This window comes from Microplitis demolitor, chromosome 9 (assembly GCF_026212275.2).
Source record: "Microplitis demolitor isolate Queensland-Clemson2020A chromosome 9, iyMicDemo2.1a, whole genome shotgun sequence".
In the NCBI taxonomy this organism is placed as follows: Eukaryota; Metazoa; Arthropoda; class Insecta; order Hymenoptera; family Braconidae; genus Microplitis; species Microplitis demolitor.
In genome coordinates, this window is record NC_068553.1 from 130,078 (window position 1) to 154,900 (window position 24,823).

The 24,823-nt window shown below is 32.2% G+C and overlaps 2 protein-coding genes across 2 annotated transcripts; both read left to right on the forward strand.

Annotated features, from left to right (window-relative positions):
• The first annotated feature begins 674 nt into the window (after nt 1–674).
• On the forward strand, nt 675–2,217 carry LOC103575364 (cytochrome P450 9e2). Its single transcript, XM_008555120.3, has one exon. The coding sequence runs from the start codon at nt 699–701 to the stop codon at nt 2,205–2,207; it is 1,509 nt and encodes a 502-aa protein (XP_008553342.3). The 5' UTR covers nt 675–698; the 3' UTR covers nt 2,208–2,217.
• Nucleotides 2,218–2,385: 168 nt separating this feature from the next.
• LOC128668584 (cytochrome P450 9e2-like) lies at nt 2,386–4,520 on the forward strand. Its single transcript, XM_053741841.1, has one exon. It carries the CDS (start codon nt 2,394–2,396, stop codon nt 3,885–3,887), a length of 1,494 nt encoding a protein of 497 aa, XP_053597816.1. The 5' UTR covers nt 2,386–2,393; the 3' UTR covers nt 3,888–4,520.
• Nucleotides 4,521–24,823: the final 20,303 nt, after the last annotated feature.

The following is a 24,823-nucleotide window of genomic DNA, read 5'->3' on the forward strand; positions in this document are numbered from 1 at the left end:
AGAATAAGAGAGAAAGAGAGTAAGTACTGTCTAGTATAGTTCGGAAATTCACTCAACTAATCAAATACCGCTAAAACCGCCAAACAAGTTAGGTTAGCAATTTACGTGGTCTGAATGGCAGCTTCGAAACTATCAGAGTTGTTCAGAGGATCCCGATTCTATGGCATTTGTACGCGTACGTTTCGTCATTCACGCTTCTGATTACTATTTCTCGATTATTCACGCGCATTTGTTATTAAGCTCTTTTAATATTACATTTCGGAATTTTTTTTTTTTTAAATTATACCCAAAAGCCTGACTAAGTTTTTAAGTCTTCATTGAATTCCGTAACTTGGTTTCTGAGATACCAATTTTTGAAATTAAACTACTGATAAATGGACAAAAAATAAAAACTTATCAATGTTGTCATTAATTTTTTTGATAGTTCGAGATAAATTAACATTTTGCTTTAATAAATAATAAACCACTTGAAGTCAAGAAAAAAAAGTCCAGACAATTATTAAGTGCGCAGTTTTATCATGCGTTGCTCACATGGAAGCGAAAACGCCGTCTCATTAACGTCAAGGTCTCGTTGACTTGACATAATAAACTGTCAGCATTATCGTATTATGCGATAAATTCAATCTAATAATCCTGAGCTGTATCAACTACTCAGTATATCTGCAGTCTTGCAGTTGAAAGCAACTTGAAATCTTAAAATGCTTTATTACCTGATAACTCTACTAATAATTCTACTAACGATCCGTTGGTTAAAGTCACCAAACAAGTTTGAAAATACATCGATTCCTTATATAAAGCCATGGCCAATATTCGGGAATATGATGGAGATTTTTTTACGGAAAATATCTTTTCCGGAGCAATTGAAAAAAATATACGACTTAAATCCTCGGGCAAAGTACTTTGGATACTACGATTTTAGCTCCCCAGTGATTGTTATCCGCGACCCTGAATTGATAAAAGATATTGGGATTAAAAACTTTGACAGTTTCATTGACCACCGCGGTTTTGTGGATCCGGCATTGGACCCTCTGTTTGGTAGAAATTTATTTTCATTACGAGGTGACACTTGGCGGGAGTTACGTAATTTATTGAGCCCGTCGTTCACATCCAGCAAGATGAAAATCATGTTCAAGTTAATGTGTCAGTGCAGTGACAACTTTTCGAGTTATTTCGTTGAGCAAATGGTTAAAAATAACATAGAATCACAAACAATAGCCTCGAAACAAGTTTTCACACGGTACACTAATGATGTGATCGCTACTTGCGCGTTTGGAATCACAATTGACTCAATGAGAGATCCAGACAACGACTTTTATCGGATTGGACGTAAGTCCGCAAACTTTGAAGACTCTTTGGGTTACAAAATGTTGTATCTGCGCAGCTTTCCACGACTGTCAAAATGGCTAAGGCTTAAATTAATTGATTCTGACGCAGATACGTTCTTTACTAAATTGGTTAGCGATACTGTTAAAGTGCGCAGTGAAAATAATATTTCCCGAGCTGACATGATACAACTGATGATGGAGACCAAAAACCCACACCACAATGGCCAGTTGAATATCACAGACATGACTGCACAGGCATTTGTTTTCTTTCTTGCCGGTTTCGATACGACCGCGGGTCTGATGTGTTTTATGGCCCACCATCTGGCAGAGAATCCAGAAATGCAAGAAGAGTTGCAGCAAGAAGTTGATCAAGTCTATGAAGATTTCAATGGGAACCCTAGTTACGAATCGATCAATGGTATGAAGTATTTAGACGCTTTTCTTAATGAGACCATGAGAATTTATCCCATAGCCTCAATGGTTGACCGAGTTTGTATCAAAGACTATGAGTTGCCTCCAGTGGTCCCTGGGGAAGATAAATATATCCTGAAAGCCGGTGACTACGTTTGGTTTCCAGTCTATCCAATTCACAGAGACCCAAATTACTATCCAGACCCAGATAAATTTGATCCCAGACGATTTCTGGATAATGCCAAAGCTTTTACCAACTCTCCGACTTATTTGCCGTTTGGTATCGGGCCCCGCATGTGCATTGGCAATAGATTCGCGTTGCTGGAGACCAAGATACTGTTCTTTTATTTGGTGAAAAGGTGCTGGTTCAAGCCGAGCAAGAAGATGCTACGACCTCTGAAACTTAGTAAGACTAGTATCGCGATGACTCCGCAAGGAGGCTTCTGGGTTGATCTTCAAGTCAGAAAATAGTTAAAGATAATATCATTTTAATTTAGCGTGGGGTTAAATGTCTTGGCTTAATTTACAAATAATTTAATCAAACGATGAAAAAAAAAAATCACAAACAGTCTTATCATATTATGCAAGTTATTTAATCAACTGACCGGTCGATAAATATTCAGTCGCATTCCAAGCACTCAGCAATTAACTTTCACAATGCTATACTACTTAATAACATTAATAATAACTCTACTTGTCATCAAATGCTCGAAATTAAAAGACAAGTTTGCGAATACATCAATTCCTTATATAAAACCATGGCCAATTTTTGGAAACATGGCGGAGCCGCTGTTTCGGAAAATTTCATTAGCGGAACATTTGCAAAAATTTTATAATCTTAACAAAAATTCAAAGTACTTTGGATTCTATGATTTCAACTCACCGGTGATTGTGATTAGTGATCCAGAATTAGTGAGGGAAGTGGGAATAAAAAGCTTTGACAACTTTACTGATCACCGAGGGTTCGCGGATCCGAGTTTGGACCCGCTGTTTAGCAAGAATTTGTTCTCACTTCGAGGTGATGAGTGGCGAGAAATTCGTAATCTGTTGAGCCCAGCATTCACGTCAAGCAAGATGAAGACTATGTTCAAATTAATGCGTGTATGCAGTGAAAACTTTGTAAACTATTTTCATGAGCGTGCAAAAAGTCAGTTATTTACCCTCAGGACTAAGGATGCATTTACTCGCTACACTAATGATGTGATCGCGAGCTGCGCTTTTGGAATTACCGTCAACTCGCTCCGAGATCCAGATAATAAGTTTTACAAAATCGGTCGTAAGTCAACAAATTTTGACGGAATTTTGTCATTGAAATTTTTTTGTCTAAGAAGTTTTCCAACTTTATTTAAATTACTGAGGATCAAACTCTTCGATAAAGAAACGGATGATTTTTTTCAAAAAGTCGTCAGTGATACGATCAAAGCACGCGACCAAGAAAATATTTACCGACCGGATATGATTCAGTTGATGATGGAGTCAAGGTCTAGTTTGAATGAACTTACGATCCAAGACATGACAGCTCAAGCATTTATTTTTTTTTTCGGAGGCTTTGATTCAACCTCTGAATTTTTGTGCTTTGTAGCCCACGAGCTGGCGGAAAATTTTCAGATCCAAGAAAAATTACGACAAGAAGTTGATCAAGTCTATGATGAATTTGATGGAATGCCGAGTTATGAAGCGATCAATGGGATGAAATATTTAGAAGCTGTACTCAATGAGACAATGAGACTCTATCCGATTGCGATTTTTATCGATCGGGTTTGTGTCAAAGACTACGAGCTCCCTCCTGTGATGCCTGGGGAAGAGAAATACCTTCTAAAGACCGGTGACTGCGTCTGGTTTCCAATCTATCCCATTCATAGGGACCCAGGTTACTATTCCGAGCCGGATAAATTCAATCCCGAACGATTTCTGGACAATGGAATAATCACTAGTAATTCACCGACTTACATTCCGTTTGGTATTGGACCCAGAATGTGCATTGGCAATAGATTTGCGTTGCTGGAAACCAAAATAATATTTTTTTATTTAATCAGAAAGTGTTTTTTGAAACCGAGCAAAAACATGATAAGACCGATGAGATTAAGTAAGAAAAGTTTTACTCTGGCTGCGGAAGGTGGATTTTGGGTTGACATTGAATCGAGATTTTAGGGGAAAACGGGTCATTTAAATTTTTTTAAAAATCCTTTATTCTTAATATCGAAACTGGGGTAAAATAGTCCGTCTAATATTTTCGAATTTCAAAAAAAATTTTAATAATTTTTTTTAAAAATTCTTTGAATTGGGGTAAAATAGGTCGTTAAAAAATTTTGAATTTATACAAATGTAATATTTAACGATCTATTTTATCTTTTAATAAAAAAAGTGAATTGCTATGCAAATAAATAAATTTATAATGCTAATAATAGTAATAATAATCAATATTATAATGTATGCATGAGTAGCATTGTGTAAATGTCAACGTCATCGACAATGTTACAATTTGTCAATAACAATCACGTCATATATATATAGACATGTGTGTAATACATAATAGAGCGAGTACAGTAGGATATAAACTGCATCTGATGTTAATAGATCGATTATCTGTAACAGTAAGCAGTAAAATAGTGGAAACAACTTAACAGTGACGCCTACGTCGTATCTTAACGCGAAACCAACTAATCGATTAAACTCCAAGCTTTTGTTACAACTAAATATAAACCGCAATCTGTCTTGTGCAACTCAATTTAATCACTTTGAATTCTGTAATAAGTTATTTAATAAGAAATAAAAAAATTTTTAAATAAATATTTAATTTTTTTTTTTTTTTGTATTAAAAATAGCCTCGGAGAAAAGTTTGTGAATAGAGTTTATTGTAGCGTTGATCATTTGTTATGCCTTTAAAAATGATAATGCCAAGAGAAGACGCGAGCTGTCGGGCAAAGAAGCGCGAAACGATTTATCAGGTGACGGGTGACAAGGTCGACACTTTTGCTTCTTCTTTTCATCCTTCTTCCCACACATCCACAGATACATCAGACACATGCACTCGTTTATTTTGCTTTAGGAACGTTAATTATATTCTAAATATTTAACATTTTATTTTTTCATCTAAAGGTCGAGAGTTCGAATCCTGATCAAATTTTTTTCAAATAAGTTAAATGTAGTAAAGTTTAAAGGCCAGTAATTCTTTAAATATCAGTTTTATCGAAAAAGATATAGAATACAAAATTGTAGAAAATTTAATTCTCTATAAATTTGGTCCTGACAAAAAATCTCATAAATCTAGTAGTTAATGAGATACAGCCGTTTCAACGTAAGTATAATTAGAGATACATAATCAAATTAAAATTATTAATCTTAAAATTTAAAATTGCTACAGTTCTATTAAATATCAATTTTATCAAAAATATCAATCAATACAAAATTGTGGGAAATTTAGTTCTCTAGAAATTTTGTCTTAAAGAAAATGCGATAAATCTAATAGTTCATTAGATATAGCCATTAATTATTGAAAAAAATTTAAGTAAACTTTTCTGAGCATAAATATTTTATTCTTTTTGAAACCATTCAATAATTATTGGAGTGATTAACCTTTATCATAGGTCAGTTTGAAGAAAAATTCATAGAGAACAAGATGAAAATTGAATAATCATACTCATACGACAAAGCTCTATGAGTTTTTAATTAAACATATTTTTGAACTTTACTGTACTCAGATCCTTGTTAAGGATTTTTTTAAAATTTATTACTCGTTCATACTTAAATATTAAATAAGCTTTAAATTGACCTATCTCAAAGGTTAATTTCACAAATAATTACCAAGTAATTATAATCCTTGACGATAAAAATAAAAAAAGTATTTTTTAAAAAAGTTGAGATATTTTGTAAACAAATTTTTTTTTTTTTTTTTTTTTACGAACATTGAAGTTGTTTGAGTGGTTCTAGAAAACAATAAATATCTTTTCTTTATATAGTTTGTCGATGAAAAGTTTAAGTATCGCATTATTTTTCCATCTTGATAGTGCAATATTTCATTTTATTCGCTGACGTCGATGATCAAAGACTTTTATGATGAAACAAAATCTCAAGATATATCAACATATGTTGGTATATAAAATGTATATAAAAAAATAGGCTAACGCTTACTTAAATATATTTTTATATTAAATTTTTTTATTATTTTATTTTTTAGCCTTGAGATCATTAATCATTTCGCGTAAATTAAAAAAAGGTATCGATTAAAAGGTAATTTAGCGGCTTCTATTCTTAGAAATTACAAAGAGAAGATAATAGATGAATTTTATAAAAAATTTTTGTTTTAATCAATAACTTTTCGAATTTTTGAAAATTTTAAATTTTCTTAGCAGGAAGTCAAAAAAAATATAATCTCGACTATGATTGTATAGAATTTAAATGAAATAATTTAATTAAATAGAGAGGTGTAAAACAGTAGATAATATTGAGGATTAAAAAGCAATATATAAGTGATAGTTTGGGGAGAAGAGAAAATAAAGGAACATACAAGTAGAAATGACTCGAATCGGGGGACCGAAAGTAATAGGCTAGACAGACTGTAGGATAAAACCAAAAAGGGGAAGACGGGGCCACATAACAGGACAGAAGAGAAATGAAACGATAGGGCGATGGGCAATAGGCGATGGAAAAACGGAGAAACCTATTAGCGAGGGGATAAGGAATATACAGAACTCCGAGATTATATTAAACTTTCTCATCCAAATCTCATCCGCTTGCATTATACAATATTATTAAATTACCTCTATAATAAACCTTGAGCCTATCTTAAAACAATTTCCTCAATAATAAACGCTAGTCTAAAAATTTTATCATTTTACAAATATCACACACTCGAAAAAATTATCGGAGTGAATTCGGAACCCTCGGAGGGAAATTAACTCCGAAAAAGAGTTAAAAATAAACTTTAATTAAATTTTAAAAAAGATTGTTAACTATTTTTGAATTTCATTATCTTTGATAAATATTTTCTTAGCTCATTCTAGATCTCTACTCATCAAAACTTGTGGTCTAACCTTTAATTTCCGCTATTTAAAATTAGTACACGATAATTACTTCCGGTTTTATTGAACATTCCAGTGGAAATGACAACTTTTACTTTGACGATTTATAACTCATTACCCAATTATCGTACAGTCTTTTCCAGTAACTTATTTTAGAGCTCAAAGTACAGCTTTCATGAGAATTCAAAGACTTTAATAAAAAACAAAATATAGAAATTCTAGTCTGAAAACAAAAAAAAAAAAAGGACTGTGTGATATTTGACTTGGTGAAATAGTAGCCCATATTGCCTCTAGTATATTTTTGGACACTAAAATGACCAAAGGGAAATGAAGTGACAGCTATTTATATTTTCGTGTGATAATTGTAAAATAAAAATTTGTGTTAAAATTAGCGGTTAGTTGGTCAATTACCTTGATCACCATGATCATAAGATTAGCATACTATTAGGTGAGAACTATGAGAACAGAGGAAACAACAGTGAGTTTAGTTGGTGTTGAGAAAATTAGGACTACAGTTGACTAGTAGTTTATTCTCGAGAAACTACTGACGATGCTAGACTAGACTAGACCTAGACTACACAGACGAGCAAAGTTTATCCTCATAACGTGTAATCTACCAAACGGTCAAAACTTTTGAATATCATTACCAAATTTACCCGTACTAGTTACTATGTCTACAATACTACTTTCTGTCCATTTTACCCCATACACTTGATTCTCTCTACAAGACTCACAAAATAGTTTAATGGATGTCATTTTTATTTTCACTCCATTCCTACTTCTCTAACGGCTTTTTCTATACTGTAAACTCCAATATAAGTTCGCGGGTTCGAATCCCGGTCTTGGATTTTTTTCAATTTTTTTTCGTCTTAACGAAATAAAAATTTACTGCTGAAAGTAAATAATAAAAATTTAAAAATGTGTTTTATTTTCACTTTATCACGGCGTTATTATACGGTTATTTCTTTACGATCGTAATATGCTGTGAAGTGATATTTTAATATTCAAACTTTGTAGGTAATGAAAATTTAACGTGACTAGAAAACTTTTTATATTTGTTTGTAACGATAATAAAAACCGTGTGAATATATACTTAATATATTTACATTTTTAATAACTAAATAAAAGTACTTGAACTTTTTTTTCAAGTATAACCTTATAAATTTCAATTTATATTTGCGAAATTTAATTTCAAAAATTTATAACTCGAAAATTATATAAGATATAAACTTGGGATTGGTCTTAAAAAATTTCTAGGACCTTCAGCTATAATTAAAAAAAAAAAAAAAAAAAAACTTATAAAAATGCATGGGTTTGTTCAGAAGAAATAAATTTATAAAGACAAGCTTGACCTGTTTTGAGTCTAGTCTGTTACCGTCGAGTGATTCGTTGATTGATGTATAGTCGGACTAACATCAGTATTTCTAAACTTGGATTGATTCATTTGTTTGTCTGTAACTTGTCAGTTACACTGACTTGTTAAGACACCTACAGTCTTCGGAGTTACACCAAATAAATAAAAATATTAAAAGAAAAAAATCAAACGCGATTTAAAATAAAACTGTGACGAATCACTCGAATTCACTCAATCAATGGTTCCCTTTTATAAGTCAGACCCTCGGGTTAGATGGAGAAAAAATAATAAAAAGAGTAATGAGACAGTAGCGACGTCTAGTGAAAATCTAAATTAGTATCAGCGACGCGTGAAATAGGCTGGGGTAAGGATTGCGAGAAGGGTAATTATTAGTTGTACCGATTTGTTTGCTGTATCCGAGGGATTTTTGGTGTTACTGAGATTCACGGGGGTTGTATCGAATTTCGTTGATATGACGCTCCAGGCGATTCAGAGTGTCGGATCTATTTTCGACATCACAGCACATCTAACTTTATTTTTATATTTATTCTAAGTGTTTTTGACATTTTACTGGGCAACAAAAACTCATGGGTTCAAATCTTTATATTTTTATTACCGTTTTAAAGTAACCATAGTTATTATCACCAAATTTATATTTTATTTTTGAATAAACATTTAAAAGTTTTGCAACTTCAAAAATATCAACCCTATGGAAAATAACAATTAATACGATGTGTATCATAAACCCAAGAGTTTGAGAACTATAGTGGAGTATACAAAAAATAATAAAAATCTGGATGGTTAAATTAAAAAAAGATAAGTTATAAATAATATTATTAATGACTAATGACTAATATGTATTAAAAATATTCGTATACTCTTAAAAACGATAAAAAAAAAGTGGATGATTAATCATAGGAAGGCTCTTTGTTCATACAACAGCTGAGTAGGAACGAGAACAAGCGATGAAAAATGACCTGTTGGCAATTATGACATACTATCGTCCTTTATTCTCGTCGTCGGCACGTCTATACACAGGAATATATTCCCGTAGAAGGTGGTAAGAGCTGAAAAGAGCCAAATGTCACAGATACTAAACGTTCGCAAACAATATGTACACTCAAATTAACAATGGAAATTTTTTACTTAAAACCAGATCAAAGCATTTTTTAATTACAATGTTTGATATTTAGTTTTTTATTTCAATTTAAAAACTTTTATTCAATACCCAATTTCATTATTTTTATTAAAAAAACAAAAAAAAACTCAGGAATGTCCCGAAAAAAAAAAAAAAAAAAAAAAAAAATTTACTTTGATGTGGATTCGATCCGCGACCCTCGCGATACACGAGAATGTTTTCGGCAGCGATATCTCTAAAACTAATTAACCGATTTAATTGAACAATAACTCGTTTTTTTTCGGCATTAAACAATCTATAGGATCAATGATTTTTAAAGTTGGGTAAAATGGGTCAGCAAATAAAATGGAGATTTAGCGAGTATAGGCAAACATAAAATATAAAAGTACCGCGAATGAACGAATGAGCGAGCATGTATGACTGATTGAGTGGAGCAGGTCGAGTGCAAAGTAAACGTTCCTTATTCACGAATAGAATCCATCCATTTTTTCGCTCGAGTAAACGTCAAACTGTGTATAGACCAGCATAGAGACTCGGGACTGAAGTTTTGTTGGCTCACTATGATACTTTATGTGTATCAGTACAATGTACAGAACTCTGGTGTATCACAACACTAGAACTATCCAACTCGATTTAGTAAACATCCAGTAGTCTGATGTTTACTCAAACGAATTTTCAGTTACACTGTAACGCGGTCGTTATCAATTGTCGTGTAAAATAATTTATATTTAATTTATTAGTTACAGGTCACTGATATCGGAAAAATTCAATAGATTTTTTAACCTCGACATTTATAGTATCCAAATAAGCTTTTTGGAAATAGTCAACTTGGATGTTAAACACTTGGGATAAAATGGGATAGGGTTGGGTTTAAATAGAGGAGAGCCTGGTTTTAGTATGCACTTGTAGCCGATGGGACATTCCGTTGTATCACCGGATAGCTGGTTCTGAGTAGCTTGAGACCAGGCTAGTGCTCGAGACAGTCCAATACCGTTTACTGAACAGCTCTAGGCTAAGATTTCAATTAAAATAATATTCATTAAATCCTTTTTAGGATTCGCTCTCTGATATTTCATCAAATTTTATCAAATTTAAGGTTCAACATTTACAGTACGAACTTCGGTGTACAAAAAGTCAATGGTAGAATTAAAAAAAATTGTTTTTTAGGAATTATCGAAAAATAAATTTTAAAAGTAAGTAAAAAAGATTAAATTCTTAGCAGCTCACAACACAAAAGTGGCCCTCTGAGGGGTCGACCCACCACCAACTTTTATTTTCGGGGATCGTTTGACCTTAAATCGTTTCTACATCTGAAATATGCAATCAAGTAATACTTTGGTTAAATGTCTATTATATTTTTTCTGAAAGCATAAAGATGGCGCTAGAGATGTGGGTTTTAAGTCAGAGGTTCTGTCGGCAATAACAGTAGATCTGGTTAACGAGCCCCTAAATAAGCCCAAGTTATTTTCATTTATTTATGCGTAAATTACGCTTACTGATAATAAATACCCGTTGGTGGGTATTTTGTACGTAGAGAGGAAGAAAAGGATGGGATGATTGTTAAGGAGGGATTGCCGAGGCAATTAACGCCAACTAGTACTCATGTTCTCTAACAATATGCCCCATTAATGTCTAGACTGCCTTTTTTTTCCATTTTATTATATATTTATCAGGTAGTTAATTTTATATAAAATATATTTAAGTATTTTAAATAAAATATTAACATAAAAATAAAGTTTGAAATAAGGTGATGGGAAATTGTTGTGTGGAATTTTTTTATATTGTGATGTTGCTGCCAACGACGTACTTGAGAATTTAACTTGTTCGATGTAAATACGATATAGAAAGCAATACTACGGGATAGTATGGAGATGTTAGACCATTTGGCGACACTTCCAAACGACTCGAACATAAACAGCTCGGACATTTGCCTGAGGCCAACGACCGGATTTTTGGATTATATAAAATACTTTTTATATTTTATTTTTACTGTGTACACTGTACTTAATATAAAACATTTATTTTTCTAAGTAGTTAAATAGAAAAAAATAAAATTTCATTTTAAAAAAAATTTTAATAATTTTTCAAGAAAAACAACTGTGATATCTGGAAAAGTGATAAAATTCTGCGTAAAATAAGTACCAACAAGCCTAGGTTTCAATAAAATGATCACCATGAAATATATATTCTAATATATGTCATTTTTTTATGACATATTTATGTTGGAGAGAAAATATATCGATGTGGGTACTCAATTAATAGGAAATTTAGTCAAAAATCCAAAAATAAAATCATTGTTAACGTTAACATCAATTAATAAAAAATAAAATTTTATTCTGAATACAATTATCTTACGAAAGTGTTGTAAAGTAAAGCAGTAAAGTGATAACGACGAGAAAATGGCCTGGTAGTATCTTTGATGGATATTACACAACCCTAAATCACCTTAAGCTCCTTCTCACGTCACCAGAAGATTTAAAACAGTTGCGCCTTGCTAATGACCATTAACTTGTCGTGCAACAACTACATACAATATCCAACATACTCTAACCAGCTCTCTAGCTTGTTGTCTACAAAGACAAAGAGTAACAGTAACGTCATCGCAGTGCGTGCCGCTTTGCTGTCAACTAGCCGAGCCACCGGGCCAACTTACAATTTATGGACAGGATGTGACTCGACCCCGAATAGTTTATGTTTCAGCTAAAAAATTAACCCCTTTGCTTTGTTCGTTTTATACCAAGGGCAAGATGGTCCGTCGATAATATTTATTTTTCATTTTGGCAAATATCAGCCAGACAAATTTCATTCGTATCGATTATAGTGAATCATCATCAAAAGGCGTTATAATTAATTACGGTATTATTAAATGTTGTTAACGCGTGCTTGAAGCCATTAGTGGTGAGTTTCAGCCGCGTAATCTCTCCAAAAGATGCATTACGCGGTCATTATTTAACAAAGAACTTAGCTTCCCGAAATGGGCTTTAAGTCGAGCAATAACCGTTGTTTGTGGCGGTATAACTTTACTGGCCCTAAACCTCAACCTTCTTCCTTCCTCATCTCATCCAGCCACCCACCTGCCCCATTCAAGTCTAGATGCGGTGGTCTTAAAAATATCTAAGACAATATAACAGTTCGCTTAACCAGGGTATGAATTAGAACAGCAATCAGCGATAGCGAGAGCAAATGTTAACACTGATGCTAAGTACGTAAGCAAACATGACATATTCTGTAGCAAAGTGCTGGCTGAACCAGTACTGAGGTTGCAAGCTATTGAATTTAGACGGGTAGCATTGAGTAGGTAGGTCGAGACAAGTGTTGGTATTGATAAGATCCGACCAGGTTCGATGCATCAATGCTTCGAAATTAGATGACATAATTTTATATTTAACAAGAACGTTCTATAAATTAATAGAGAGCCCTGAGAAAAGATAAAAGAGTTTGCTGTGTATTTTTTTAATATAAATGAATAAATATATAGAGTTGTTGACATATGTATTTAATCCTGGATATTCGGTAGAGAGGAGACACGCTGTAGTTATTTCATTGAGAATTATTGCCTTTAATTGTGCGCTATGTTTGTGGATATATATGATTGCGAGGGTAAACAACACACATACAGTACTATTATTAAAGTGAGAGAAAGAGAAAGATAGAGGAAGAGGAAAGCAGAGAAATATTCAGGGTCACAAATGTATGATATGCCTGGAGCCTTTTCGCAGCTGCGAACAACAACAGCAACAACAACAACAACAACAACAATGGTACAGTGTGCTGGTGGTTAAGTGTAGTCGCGAAAATGTGGTCACGTGTCATCCTGGATAAATAAAGGGTCTTGTATCGCTGAATAAGCTTTCGGTTAACCGCATTCGTTCTCTTACTCTACTTACTATTTTCGTTTTATAGATAAACATGTTTATTTTATAACAGACTTTTGTTTAACTTCTAAATAAATATGTCGAGAAAATATGTTAAGAGTCGTTTTATAACTTTTAAAACCCATCACCAAAGTTTAAACCTTTTTTAGTAACAAAATAAAACAGAAAATTGGAAATCACTAATTTCGATAATTTGAAATTTTTTATTGAAATTGTTACAAAAGTGATGATTAACGTAAAAAGTTGAGTAAGCGCTTAAAATGTTTGGAGAAACAATCTCTTCTAAATAAATATCGATTGATGATAATTGAATTTTTTAAAGTAGAAAAACAGGCAGTTTGAAAGTCGAGCAGCCTAACTGCTGATGGGAGACTTTCTAAAATTATCTATTTTTTATTTTTTAATAATTCATAAGCAATAATTTTTTATAAGTTCGGTCATATATTTTGAGGGCAGGAAGCTATAAAGAGTGAAAAAAAAAATAAATGTGTTGATTTACGAGGGGCATAATTCAGTGGGGGTGTCATCGCGTCTGAAGGTCCCTGAGCGACTATTCGAGCATTCTTGGGATGATTGTTGCTAAGACTTGTCACGGGGAAGACAACAGAAACATCTTTCGTTTTTTTATTATTATCACCCTGGAGTGGTATCCAGCTAGGTCTACGATAAAATAAACCGAATTTTGTATGCTTGGCTGTTAATTAATTAAAATTTATTTTTTCAATGGAATTTAATTTTAATGCACTCACTCGAGCTAGTATTTTATGATGGTTGAAATTTAACCCTCAGCAATTAATTTACTAAGAGAGAGTGAGAGGGTAAAAAGTGGGTTTTTCTTGAGGCAACCCCTAAAATCCTCAGTCTCTTTGTTTCTAGCTTTCGGAGCGTGTGAAAATCCTGCGGGTTGTGCATATCACACTGGTGTAGTAGTATATAAGTAGTAAAGGTTTAAGATAGAAGGAGCAACCGAGAAACGAACCGGGAATCTGGAAGCTGGAAGCTGGAAGCTGGGGTGTATAAAGTAGAGCTGTGTTGAGTATTATGGGTGAAGTAGAGAGTGTGGAGTGGAGGCCAAGAGCTGAGTGGAGTTGAGTGTAAAAGCAAAAACAGAGGGAGCGAAAACATAAGGAGGAAGAAGGAAAAAAGAGAAAGAAGGGTTGCAGTGTCGTTAAAAATGGATATAAAAGCGTCGTACCGAGGAATTTAACAGACAAACGTCCTTTTCCCAAGTACTCAACGACTTAGATCGACTTGACGCTCCCCTAATTTTTAATCCTTATACTTTTAAGACTGACAATATAATTATTATTGGTTTTAATAATTCATTTAATTTAATTGGGTCAATTTTATTTAAATTACGTCTTACAATTGATACATCGAAATATATAATCGATATATCGCGTCCGGCAAATTCGATGTATGATAACGATTTATATAAGTGGTAAGTTTATAGAATGCATCGAATATCAATTCGATAAATCAAAATTCGATAAACTTGTAAGATATCGTTGTTGGTACTAGTTTAACGCGGAATTTCATCACGAATTTGAATTTTGTATTTATTTTTCCCTAAAAAAATTTTTCAAATCAATTTATCTAAAAATATGAGATACATTAATAAATCATATAAATATAATAGTTGATATAGAAGTATGACAAATACAGATATTATAAATATATTGGTACATATAGTCCAAGCATGTTTCCTGTCTCCTCGATCAGTTTTGATATATAATGTCGTCCTAGATGTGACACGACAAAAGCCGCACCTCGTACTAGCTCTACACTCTACTTTACTCCTGACATTTCATGTACTCCAGTCACGAAACGCATTCAATTCCCACCAGTACAAAAATCATTTTTATATTTATTTACTTTTTTATCACCGCCACTAGTAGAAATGTAAATAAATCTTGTTTTACGAAATTTCATGAATTATTGTCAATAAAATTTTTACTATTCAATTTTACTTATTCAATTGAATTGTGGGCATACAACTAGGTCAATTATTTTAACATTTTTTATTGAATAATAAATTGTACTGAATTTAAAAAAACTTTTTTTTATCGCCCTAATAAATGTATGAGCTTTTGATATCAATTTAAATAATTAAAGCCGTTTTAATTTGTATGCAGAATATAATTTTTTTTTTTTTTAGCGAGAGGCAATTATAAAATTAAACTGGCGATTTCAGTGCGAAAGACACGGGAAATTAAGGAGAAAAGTTTATAGAGGAGTAAGTGGCTTATGGAAGAACAAGATCGAAGAGACAAAATGAGTATCAAGGGAAATTTCATGAAATAAGAAAACTGTTCAAAACCTTGATTTTCAGGAAATAGCTTTTAGTTATCATTTTTTTTTTTTCGCTCACTACTTTTGAGATTTATTTAATAATAAACTTGAGATAAATAAAACTCCGATTTTCTTTGAAAGTTCACTTCAGTGAAAAAAAATATGTTTTCGAAAAAAATGTATGTCATTTTCGTGAACTCAACAAAATTCCATGTAAAATGAGTACCCACAAGCCTAGGGTTAGATAAGTTGGTCATCATGTAATTTATAACCACATATACAATGTTTTTAATCAACATATTTTTTTTGTGTTGCAAATATAGTGATGTGGGTACTCAAGCTAGAGGAAATTGCGTCACAAATTCGGGAATAGTGCATAAAATTATTGATGACAGTTATAACAGGGTGTAAATTTGTAAATCGATACTTGTAGCAGAATATCACTTTTTGTAGCCGATGTCAAAGAGAATGGAATATAGCAGTCGTAACAATAGTACAGGAGTGCATACAAAGAAAGATTTATTACCTCGTAATGATCTGGTGATCCATGAGCGGCCGTTCCGACCGCCCATATTTTAATTCTCGAGTATCCAGAACCAGTGGCGTCCATTGTTGAATGTTGCGCGTGTTTACTCTGGCGTTTAATTCGTTTCACGCCGTTTGGGTCAGTGCGTATTTTGTGACAAATGTCACGATTCACTGCCCGCTCTCCATTTCAACTCAACTTCCGCTCGAAAAATTATTTTGAAACAAGTGAATTAAAATAATTATTAGTTTCATCTTCGGAATTTCCCGGCGTTTTTTTACGGAAAACAATCAATCGCTAACGAGAAATTTTTCGATGAAATGGTTGAATTTTTGGAATTAATTTCTATGGAAAGTGGCCTCGAAATTTTTTCGTGTGGGAGATAACTCAAGAAAACACGAACGTTTTTTTGTTCTTTATGGTGTTCTCTAGTAGGAAAAACCCAAAAATGTTCAGAAAAAACTTATATCTGGTCTATGCCACGTTTGAGGATCGATGTAGAAGACTCTGTTTTTATACCGATACGAAAAGTGTAACTTAATTTTTTTCTGTTATTACACAATTATAATTAAACCCTCAATATTCAAATCAAATGTGAAATTCAGTAAAAGAGCAAGTCATTGTCCGCGTAATAACCAAAAGGGACGAAAATTGGATGTCAAGTTGGCCGAGTTGTCCTAGCAACCGAAATGCGTAATGGCTGTCTTTCACAATAGGTAAAAATTATCCCTCTTTCACTGTTCACCCTGAATTCTAGACTCTGGTCCATGGACGTCCCTGGCTCTGGACGTGTTCGAAATATTCTCACCCTTTCTTTTAATGCATTCACTATCTCACTGATTTCACCCAACTGGCATTAAAATTCACTAGGATCTCGCATTTAGGTTGTTATTGATGTCGAGGATGAGATCGGGTCGTTATTTCCATAAAATACGCACTCTCGCACACTCATGTAGTTGGTAAAGCTCTATGTACATGATAGAATCCATTGTACTCGTTAACAATACCCCTGACCATACTCTTGTTCCCAATCGTTTTACACAAATGGAATTTAAATCTATCATTAGCTATTATAAAAATATTTTTTAAACTCATAAATTATATTTTTCGAAATTCAGTCTCACTGGCTATTATTTTTCATTCACTTAATTAACGTGTCGGGTTTTAATTAATTTTTCGTCGAGTCCATTCCGATGCGTCAAATGTAACGGAAGGTAATGACTACATTGTTATTTGGCATACGGGTCAAATGAAAACTTTTAATCAAATAGTCGATTATTTATTTTTATAATTGCACCTAAATTTTCCGCATACCACCGAAAAAGTTTTGAATTCCAACAAATACCTTTTGTATTAACTGAAAATAGTCTATGTCGTAGCTATAGATCACTCATATCCAATTTTAGAAAAAACCACCCTTGGGAACTGACTTTTCTGGAATAAATTAACTCGAGTCAAATCGGCCGAATTTCTATACGTATTAATGCCATTTTGTTCATTGTAATGTTTAGTAGAAAGAAACCCAAAAAGTCCAGAGAAAGAATCTTTTCCCGAATTATGTTATCAGAACTGGCCAGTAAGGATGCAGTCCATATATTTCTATCAAGAGTGGCCCGTAACTTTGCTCCTGTTGGAAATATTCGATCATAATATCAACGTTTTTGTTTATTATGATGGTCTCTAGTAGGCAAAAGCCCAAAAAGTCAGGAGAAAAAATCTTTTTCTGACATATAACCCATATGAGTATAAATGAAGATGAATAAGGATAACACTGTTTAGGCATTTTTATGAAAAGTAGTTATTAACTTTGTTCCTGTTGGGAACACCTGCCCACAAAACTAACGTTTTTTGTTTAATATGATGTCCCCTAGTAAGAAAACATGCGAAAATTCTAGAAAAAGTCATTTTCAAAGTAACCAACTTTGGGCAGATATGGGCAGAGAACGTCTTTTTATTTTTTGGATATCAGGCTGCAAATTTGCTCCAGTTTTGAACATCTCTACACACCCATTGCTGCCAATAGTTTTTCGGTGAAAATCAGCCCAAGTAGAAATTTTTTTTACCCTCACAACTAATTGTTGTAATGCTCATCTTATTTCGATTCTATTAATTGCGATTAAAGCCGAATAAATGTTTTTTTTTTTTTTTTTTTATGTTATAGGTAATTTTGAAAATTAGTAGACTGAATGTTCCGAGCTCTGAACCCCACGTTTTCGTAATATTTAGCATGCGGATTTTAATGTACGTGAGATAAATATTTATAAATATAACTAAAATCTTAAATATATTTATTTTATAAAATAATAGGAGTATCAAAGGAAAAAAATGAAAATAATAATATTTTTGGATACCTTTAACAATTTTTTCCCTTCGATTTCTTTGGTATCCAAATGTCGCGCATATAAATGAAAAGGAAGATCAATGAAAAAGATCGGATAGGTTTTAAATTTGCATTGCATTTCTTCAATTTCACGTCAAGGACTCGCTGAGTGAGATCGGGGATGAAGAAAAGGAAAAAGAGGAAGGGAAGGAGCATCAAAGTCAGAGTCGCGAATCGTATAAAGTTTCAGTAGCGGAGAAAATTTTCTTGCTGAGCTGTAAAAAGACTAAAATAAAATAAAACCGTGAAAAGTGAGCAGCGGATGAGGATGAGAGAAACGGATATAGATGTAGACATAAAAGAGCTTATAAGCTTCATTACGACGCATTTTTATTTTTTAAAAAAATTTCTAGCCGAATAAAAACGTTTAATATTTATTGGAATATATAAAAAATTTATTGTGTGTGAAATTTGAATTTTTATCATTCCCGAGCTATTTTGTCTCACATAAAAATAATATTATATCATTTTTTTAGAAATTTATTTCCGTTTGAAGAAAGAGGATAAAAATTTGTAACGAAAAAATATGGCGGCTAATGAGGATAAAATAAAGATGAGGCAAGTATTTTAAAACCATAAGAAAATTTACTTCCGGTCGAGGAAATGACATTTTCACGTGATAGAATCCACAAGATGATTTCCATCCATTTATTATTCAATTCAATAACCACTAGCAGAGCAGTTACCGCAGGATAGCTAAGCTTTAACACTTTCTCTCTCTCTCTCTCTCTATCCCTCTTTTCCTCTTGCGCCCTCTATAGACTTCCATAGACTTCTATGAACGAAATGAATAAAACCGCCTTGGGCCAGTTAATAACTTGATCATTTCGTTTTCAATATCTTAAAAGTTACTCTGAATATAATTTTTTGCTAAAAACCGCTTAACGTCTAGTTTTTATTACACCATTTATTAGTAATCAATAAGTAGACATACTAATTTTTTTTTGCTATGCAACGGGTATTAATTATTATCTGAGTTAATTGAGAAATTTTGTACACGACGTAAATATAGAGAAAAATAATTATGTTTACTTTGTATACTAAAATCCAAATTTTTTTTTTATTTCAAATAAACAGAAATTTATTTGGTATTCAATTGTAAAATTTAATTTAACAGGTAAACTGGGTCACTGTGAAAGAAAAAACAAAATTTTTGAAAGCTGTTGCATGTAAAAAAAAAAATATTTAAACGGACAAGCGATGGTGAAGCTCATTAATCTATACGCCACAGGATATCGACGGATGTGTCCATATTTTACAAAACATCTGGACTAGAAATAGTATAAAACAATAAAACTAAAAAAAGGTTAAACGGAAGGGAGAAAAAAATATTGCCATTTTATTGGAAATTTCGTTTAAAAAAAAAAAAAATTATTAGAAATTTTTTTTATTGTCCATGTAATAAAAAATAAGCTCGCGTCTATTCACATCGACTGTTTTTAGTAAAAAAAAAAAAAAAAAAAAAAAAAAAAAAAAAAAAAAAAAAAATCTTTTTATTTAAATATAGAATATTATTTTATTTATGAAAACTGCTTTCAATTTAATGCCGCGCAATCTCGTTAAATGTAAACCATACTTCTATAGAATGGAATTTTCTTTCAGCACACGCAGCTTACCGACACATAGGTCACCAAAGTTCATGATATTTTTTTTATTTTTATTCTTAAGAATGGAAACTGGGTCGCTAGTTTTTTTCAACTCGTTCTAAAAAAAATTTATATATTTTCGTGAAAATGAAAAGTAGTCGAATCTAGGACACATGAAGAAAAAAAAAATCATGACCTATCCACGAAATTTGAAAAGTTTTCAGTAAAAAAAAAAAAAAATCACGAAAATTCAAGTTGTCGTAATTCAAGTTCTATTTTTGGTACCGTAAATAAGAAAATTTAGAATTACTACTTTTCAGTTATTTCTTAGAAAATTTTCTATTCACTGAAAAAAAAAAAAAAAAAGTTCGATTTTTTTTCATCGCAGGATTAAAAGTCAGATGCTAAAAATTTATTTTAAAAAATGTTTTATGTATGACAAATACTTCCGAAGATATTCAATTTTTTAGTTGGTGTAAAATTGAAAATTTGAAAAAAATTCTAATTTAAATTATTCGTCAAGAAATTTAATTTTTTTTTTAACTTGATCTTTTTCGACTTAGAAAAAATAAATGATAAAAAATTAGAGATTTAATTTTCGATTCAAGATAAATATAAATATTTACACTAAAGGTTATGAAAGATCCAAGTACTCATGTCGTTCATGTCCTGTGTACAAAAGGGTAAGGTTATATATTGGAACGAAGGTCAGCGGAGATGCCCGAAAAGGTAAAACTGCGCGCGACGCACCCGATCAATACGACAAACATGCTGATGTTTCGCAACCCAAAATTATCCTTTCAAATTACCCAATAAAAATTTAATTAAACACTTCAATCATCAATAAACTATAATTACCTTTGATTATTCATTAAATCGTATTATTGACTTTATTTTTTTATTTTTATTTTGAAAGTCAAAGTGTAAAAAAGATTTAGATATCAAGTTATTTTTGAATCGCGTGTCAGCGAGGTATTGAAGAAATTTATTTTTGCTCACGGGATAACTAAAAACAACGACGTGGCGTGAGAATATTAAAAGGCATAAAATATTATTAGAAAAAAAAAAAAAAAGAAAAATGTCGGGATTCGAACTCATGATTTTGGGATTCAAACTAAAAATAAAAAATGGTCGTAATTTCGTTTGTAATGCGAATTTTTGATTAGTCTTTTTTTTATTTTTGTTAAATAATTGCCAAGTGCATGGGATTTTAGAAAATTAGCGGAATAAACATTTTCCAGGTTAAATGTAATTAAAATTTAAAAAAAAAAAAAAAAAAAAAAAAAAATAGGAAGAATGTCAGTAAATTCTATGACTAGGTTAGTTATTAAAAAATTCCTTGCAACCGAGAAAATAGCGAGTTTACCTTGCGAACTCATAATATTTTCTCTCAAATATTTTCATATTCATTTTAAACTTTATGTCCTTTTTTTCCATACGTTTAACTATTTTTACCTCATGACCATTTTAGTTCTCTCATAAACTAAATCTGAAAAAAATTATAATTACTATTTTATTTAGTCGATATATTTTTTGATAAAACAAAAAAAAATCTCAGTCACTTCTGTGCGAGCGTATCTCATGATCTTGTATGAGTCTTTCTTTTAAATTCAAATTTATTTGATTTTACTTTAACGCGATCGATTGCGGTCATATTTCGTTAATTAATGGAATAATTCATGTTCAAAAATTCGATAATTTTCGTATGTTTCTAAAATTGACTTTCAACTATGGGTCGAGGTTTCGAATCCCAGTCAATGTTTTTTTTTTCTTTTTTTTTTTAACTGGATAAAATGGGCAGGCTAGAAATGACTAAAAATAAGGATTTTCATAAAACTTGAGAATTAAAGGAGAAAAAAAATGAATAAGTAGTCTGTAGTTAGAGATACGGAAGACTAAAGACGAGAATGAAAAGGCTGGTGGTATGGGTTGTTATAAGGATGAGAATCCAGAAAAAGGGATAGAAAGAAACCCCTAGTAGTGGTAGTCGCACGGAGATCCACTCGGTTGTGGGATAATCCTCGAAACCCAATTATATTTTACTGCGACTCGATTCCCCGACTTCATCCTTCCTTTAGCTACCATCAAGCCTACCCTATACACTCAACACAGTACACTAAAGCTAGAGTTTTCTCATTCTGAGGAAGACTGCCGTTTAGGCGATGAAATACGGATTAACTATTATAACTGTAAATTGCCACTGGACTAACTCTTTTTTTTTTTATTTTTTCTCCCTTTTCTTTTCATTTTTTTTTTTTTTTTTTTTTTTTTTATCTCCAGAGAGTTGGTACTCGGCAGTAATCTACTAGTAAGCTCGTACATTTTCCTCTTGCCAACTCTGTTATCTCGGGAACATCTACCCAGTATTATCAAAAACACTAGGTTAAAACTAACTAAATTGAATTCATATAAATGCCCGTTATTCGGGTCACTATTCAATTAATACCCTTGTGGGCAAGGATTTAATAGACGCTTTGATGTTCTCATAAATTTTTAAATAAAAGTTTATATGAGTACTGACCATTATACCCCCGTCCTCCATGCCATGGCCTCGTCAGTCATCTATCTCTAATTAACTTTATAACGAGAACAAGCTCTTTAGAGCTGAGGCAATTGAATTCCCATGGGATAGAGAGTATAGGTCAATGTTGGCGCCAAAGTCCAGAGTGAATGTAATGTAGGAGAACACAGGTTCCCACTCAGCTCGAAACGTGAGTTTTCCGGTTGCTTTAGCAGATTGACGTCAGTTTACGTCACTCTGGGCTCTGGAAGCAGGATCCACATATACACATACATACTTAAGAAGGACCGAAATGGAATTAGGTATTGAAATGCTTTCAACCATCCGTTCAATCATCTACACTAACCATCTACATCAGCATCATCATGGCTGATCATGCTGCTGCGTCATATGGAAGCACATTGATGCTGTATCAATAATTTAGGTGGGTGTACCAGACCAATGTCGAATTGACAGAGCCTTTGAGAACATCAATGAACCATTGATTACATGCACACGCAAATATTCACCAAATCCGAAACAGGATTCTATTGAACGACTTCCAACATGTAGTCAATCCATTTTAGTCTCACTCCAGACACAGAAACTAACATAGGAACTTTACCTGGGATTACATCAAACATTCGCTTATCATAATTATCGTGAAAGTTATTTTTGTGATAGACATGTTTGATGATCTTGTGTGAAATAAATTTAAAAAAATAATAAAAGTTTTAGATGGAGAATGAAAATAGGGTTTATTTGCATTCTCAAGTTGGTAACATGCGTCGATGTTAGTTGCCAATGGAAGGGGAAGTACTTTATATATTCTGTGAACCCCCTAAACACGGATAAAGTTCGGGAAGCTAGAGTCTGATTGCAGGAAAGTTAAACGAACGACTCCAATTATGCAACCCGCTGGCGTCCTCAGCCGTCATCGATTTCGTTGCCACGGCTGTGTCGCAGAGCCCAACCTGTTTATTTTACAAATTTATCATTGGCACGTCGTTGCTACGAATTAGCAAAAACTTTTTCTTTTTTTTTTTACTGCGCCAGTCGCACGGAATAACTTTACAAGTTTATTTTTATCTACAACTTTGGAAAAAAAAAAAAAAAAAAAAAAAAAATACACTGGACAGGACTCGAACTCACGGCTTTAAGCTTGCGGTTAAAAATATATATTTATCGATTGTAATCGTTGTTCTGGTTTTGAAATAAATGTTTTGAGGTGTAAAACAAATAAATAAAAATGAACTGAGGATAGTTGGCTGAGTCTGAGAGTTTTATTCCCATGGGAGTAATTCTCTTTTCTAACAGCTCCTTGGAGTCGCTCTGGAAATGTATGAGTGTATCCTTTTTCCGGTTCAAGTGTTACGACTCAACTTGTCACGGCTCGAGTTTAAGCTCCAAGCTTCAAAACTTGTGAAATCTTTAATGAAAAAATTTAAACCACCCAATTTCACACCAAATTATTTAATTATTTAACTATAAAATTTTTTATAAATGTCAGTAAAAAAAAAAACTCGCGCGTAACTTATCGCAGATCAATAATAAATACATTAAAGTATCATAAAATATAAATATAGAATTCAATCAATGTTTTTTATTCGACACTCGAAAAATATCACGATTTCGGTTAAATATTAACGCGTATGTTAAAGACCTAAAAAACATTTAGTTAGGATTCAAACTCAAAGCCCTCTAGTCGGTGGTACTGTCAACTCCGTGAATAAAACTTTCAATAGATAAATTAATAGTAATAATAATTGTTTGTGTGAGTCAAAATTTGGTAATTGGAAAGATAGAAATCACATCTGAAGATGGCGTCGATTTATTCAAAAATCTAGTGGTAAATAAATTTACATAAATAATTGACTAACTGATTGATAATTTATTATTTTTTTACAATTAGAGAGATTTATATGAAAATTGTGCAAGTAAATTAGGAACGATTGGATATTGGGCCAAGAAAGAAGATATTCGGTTGCCGAATGAAATTATTGATGCTGTTGTGATTAATGAAAATGTAACTAATGGAGTGATAGCATATCGAAGAATAAGATTTTTTGTGATGATTGTCGATAAAATTGAAAATCTTGTTAAAATGTATAAAAAATGAGAGCAAGCCAGGATTCGAAATCAAAACAATGTTTGTATTTGATAAAAATAATTCTTGTAACATAGAAACTCTGTTTCATAGATATCAATTTTGGTTTGAAAATTGTAAAGTATCGTATTGTTTAATGTCAGAAATTAAAGAAAATACAATTAATATTATAACATTGAATTCTTTTACTGATTATGCACCGCCATTTTGGTTTAAAATTGATGACATTTATTTAAATGATAATCACGATCACTGGAGAATTTTTCTCGGCCGATACTCCAAGGAAATCGGGTTTAATTTGACTGGTA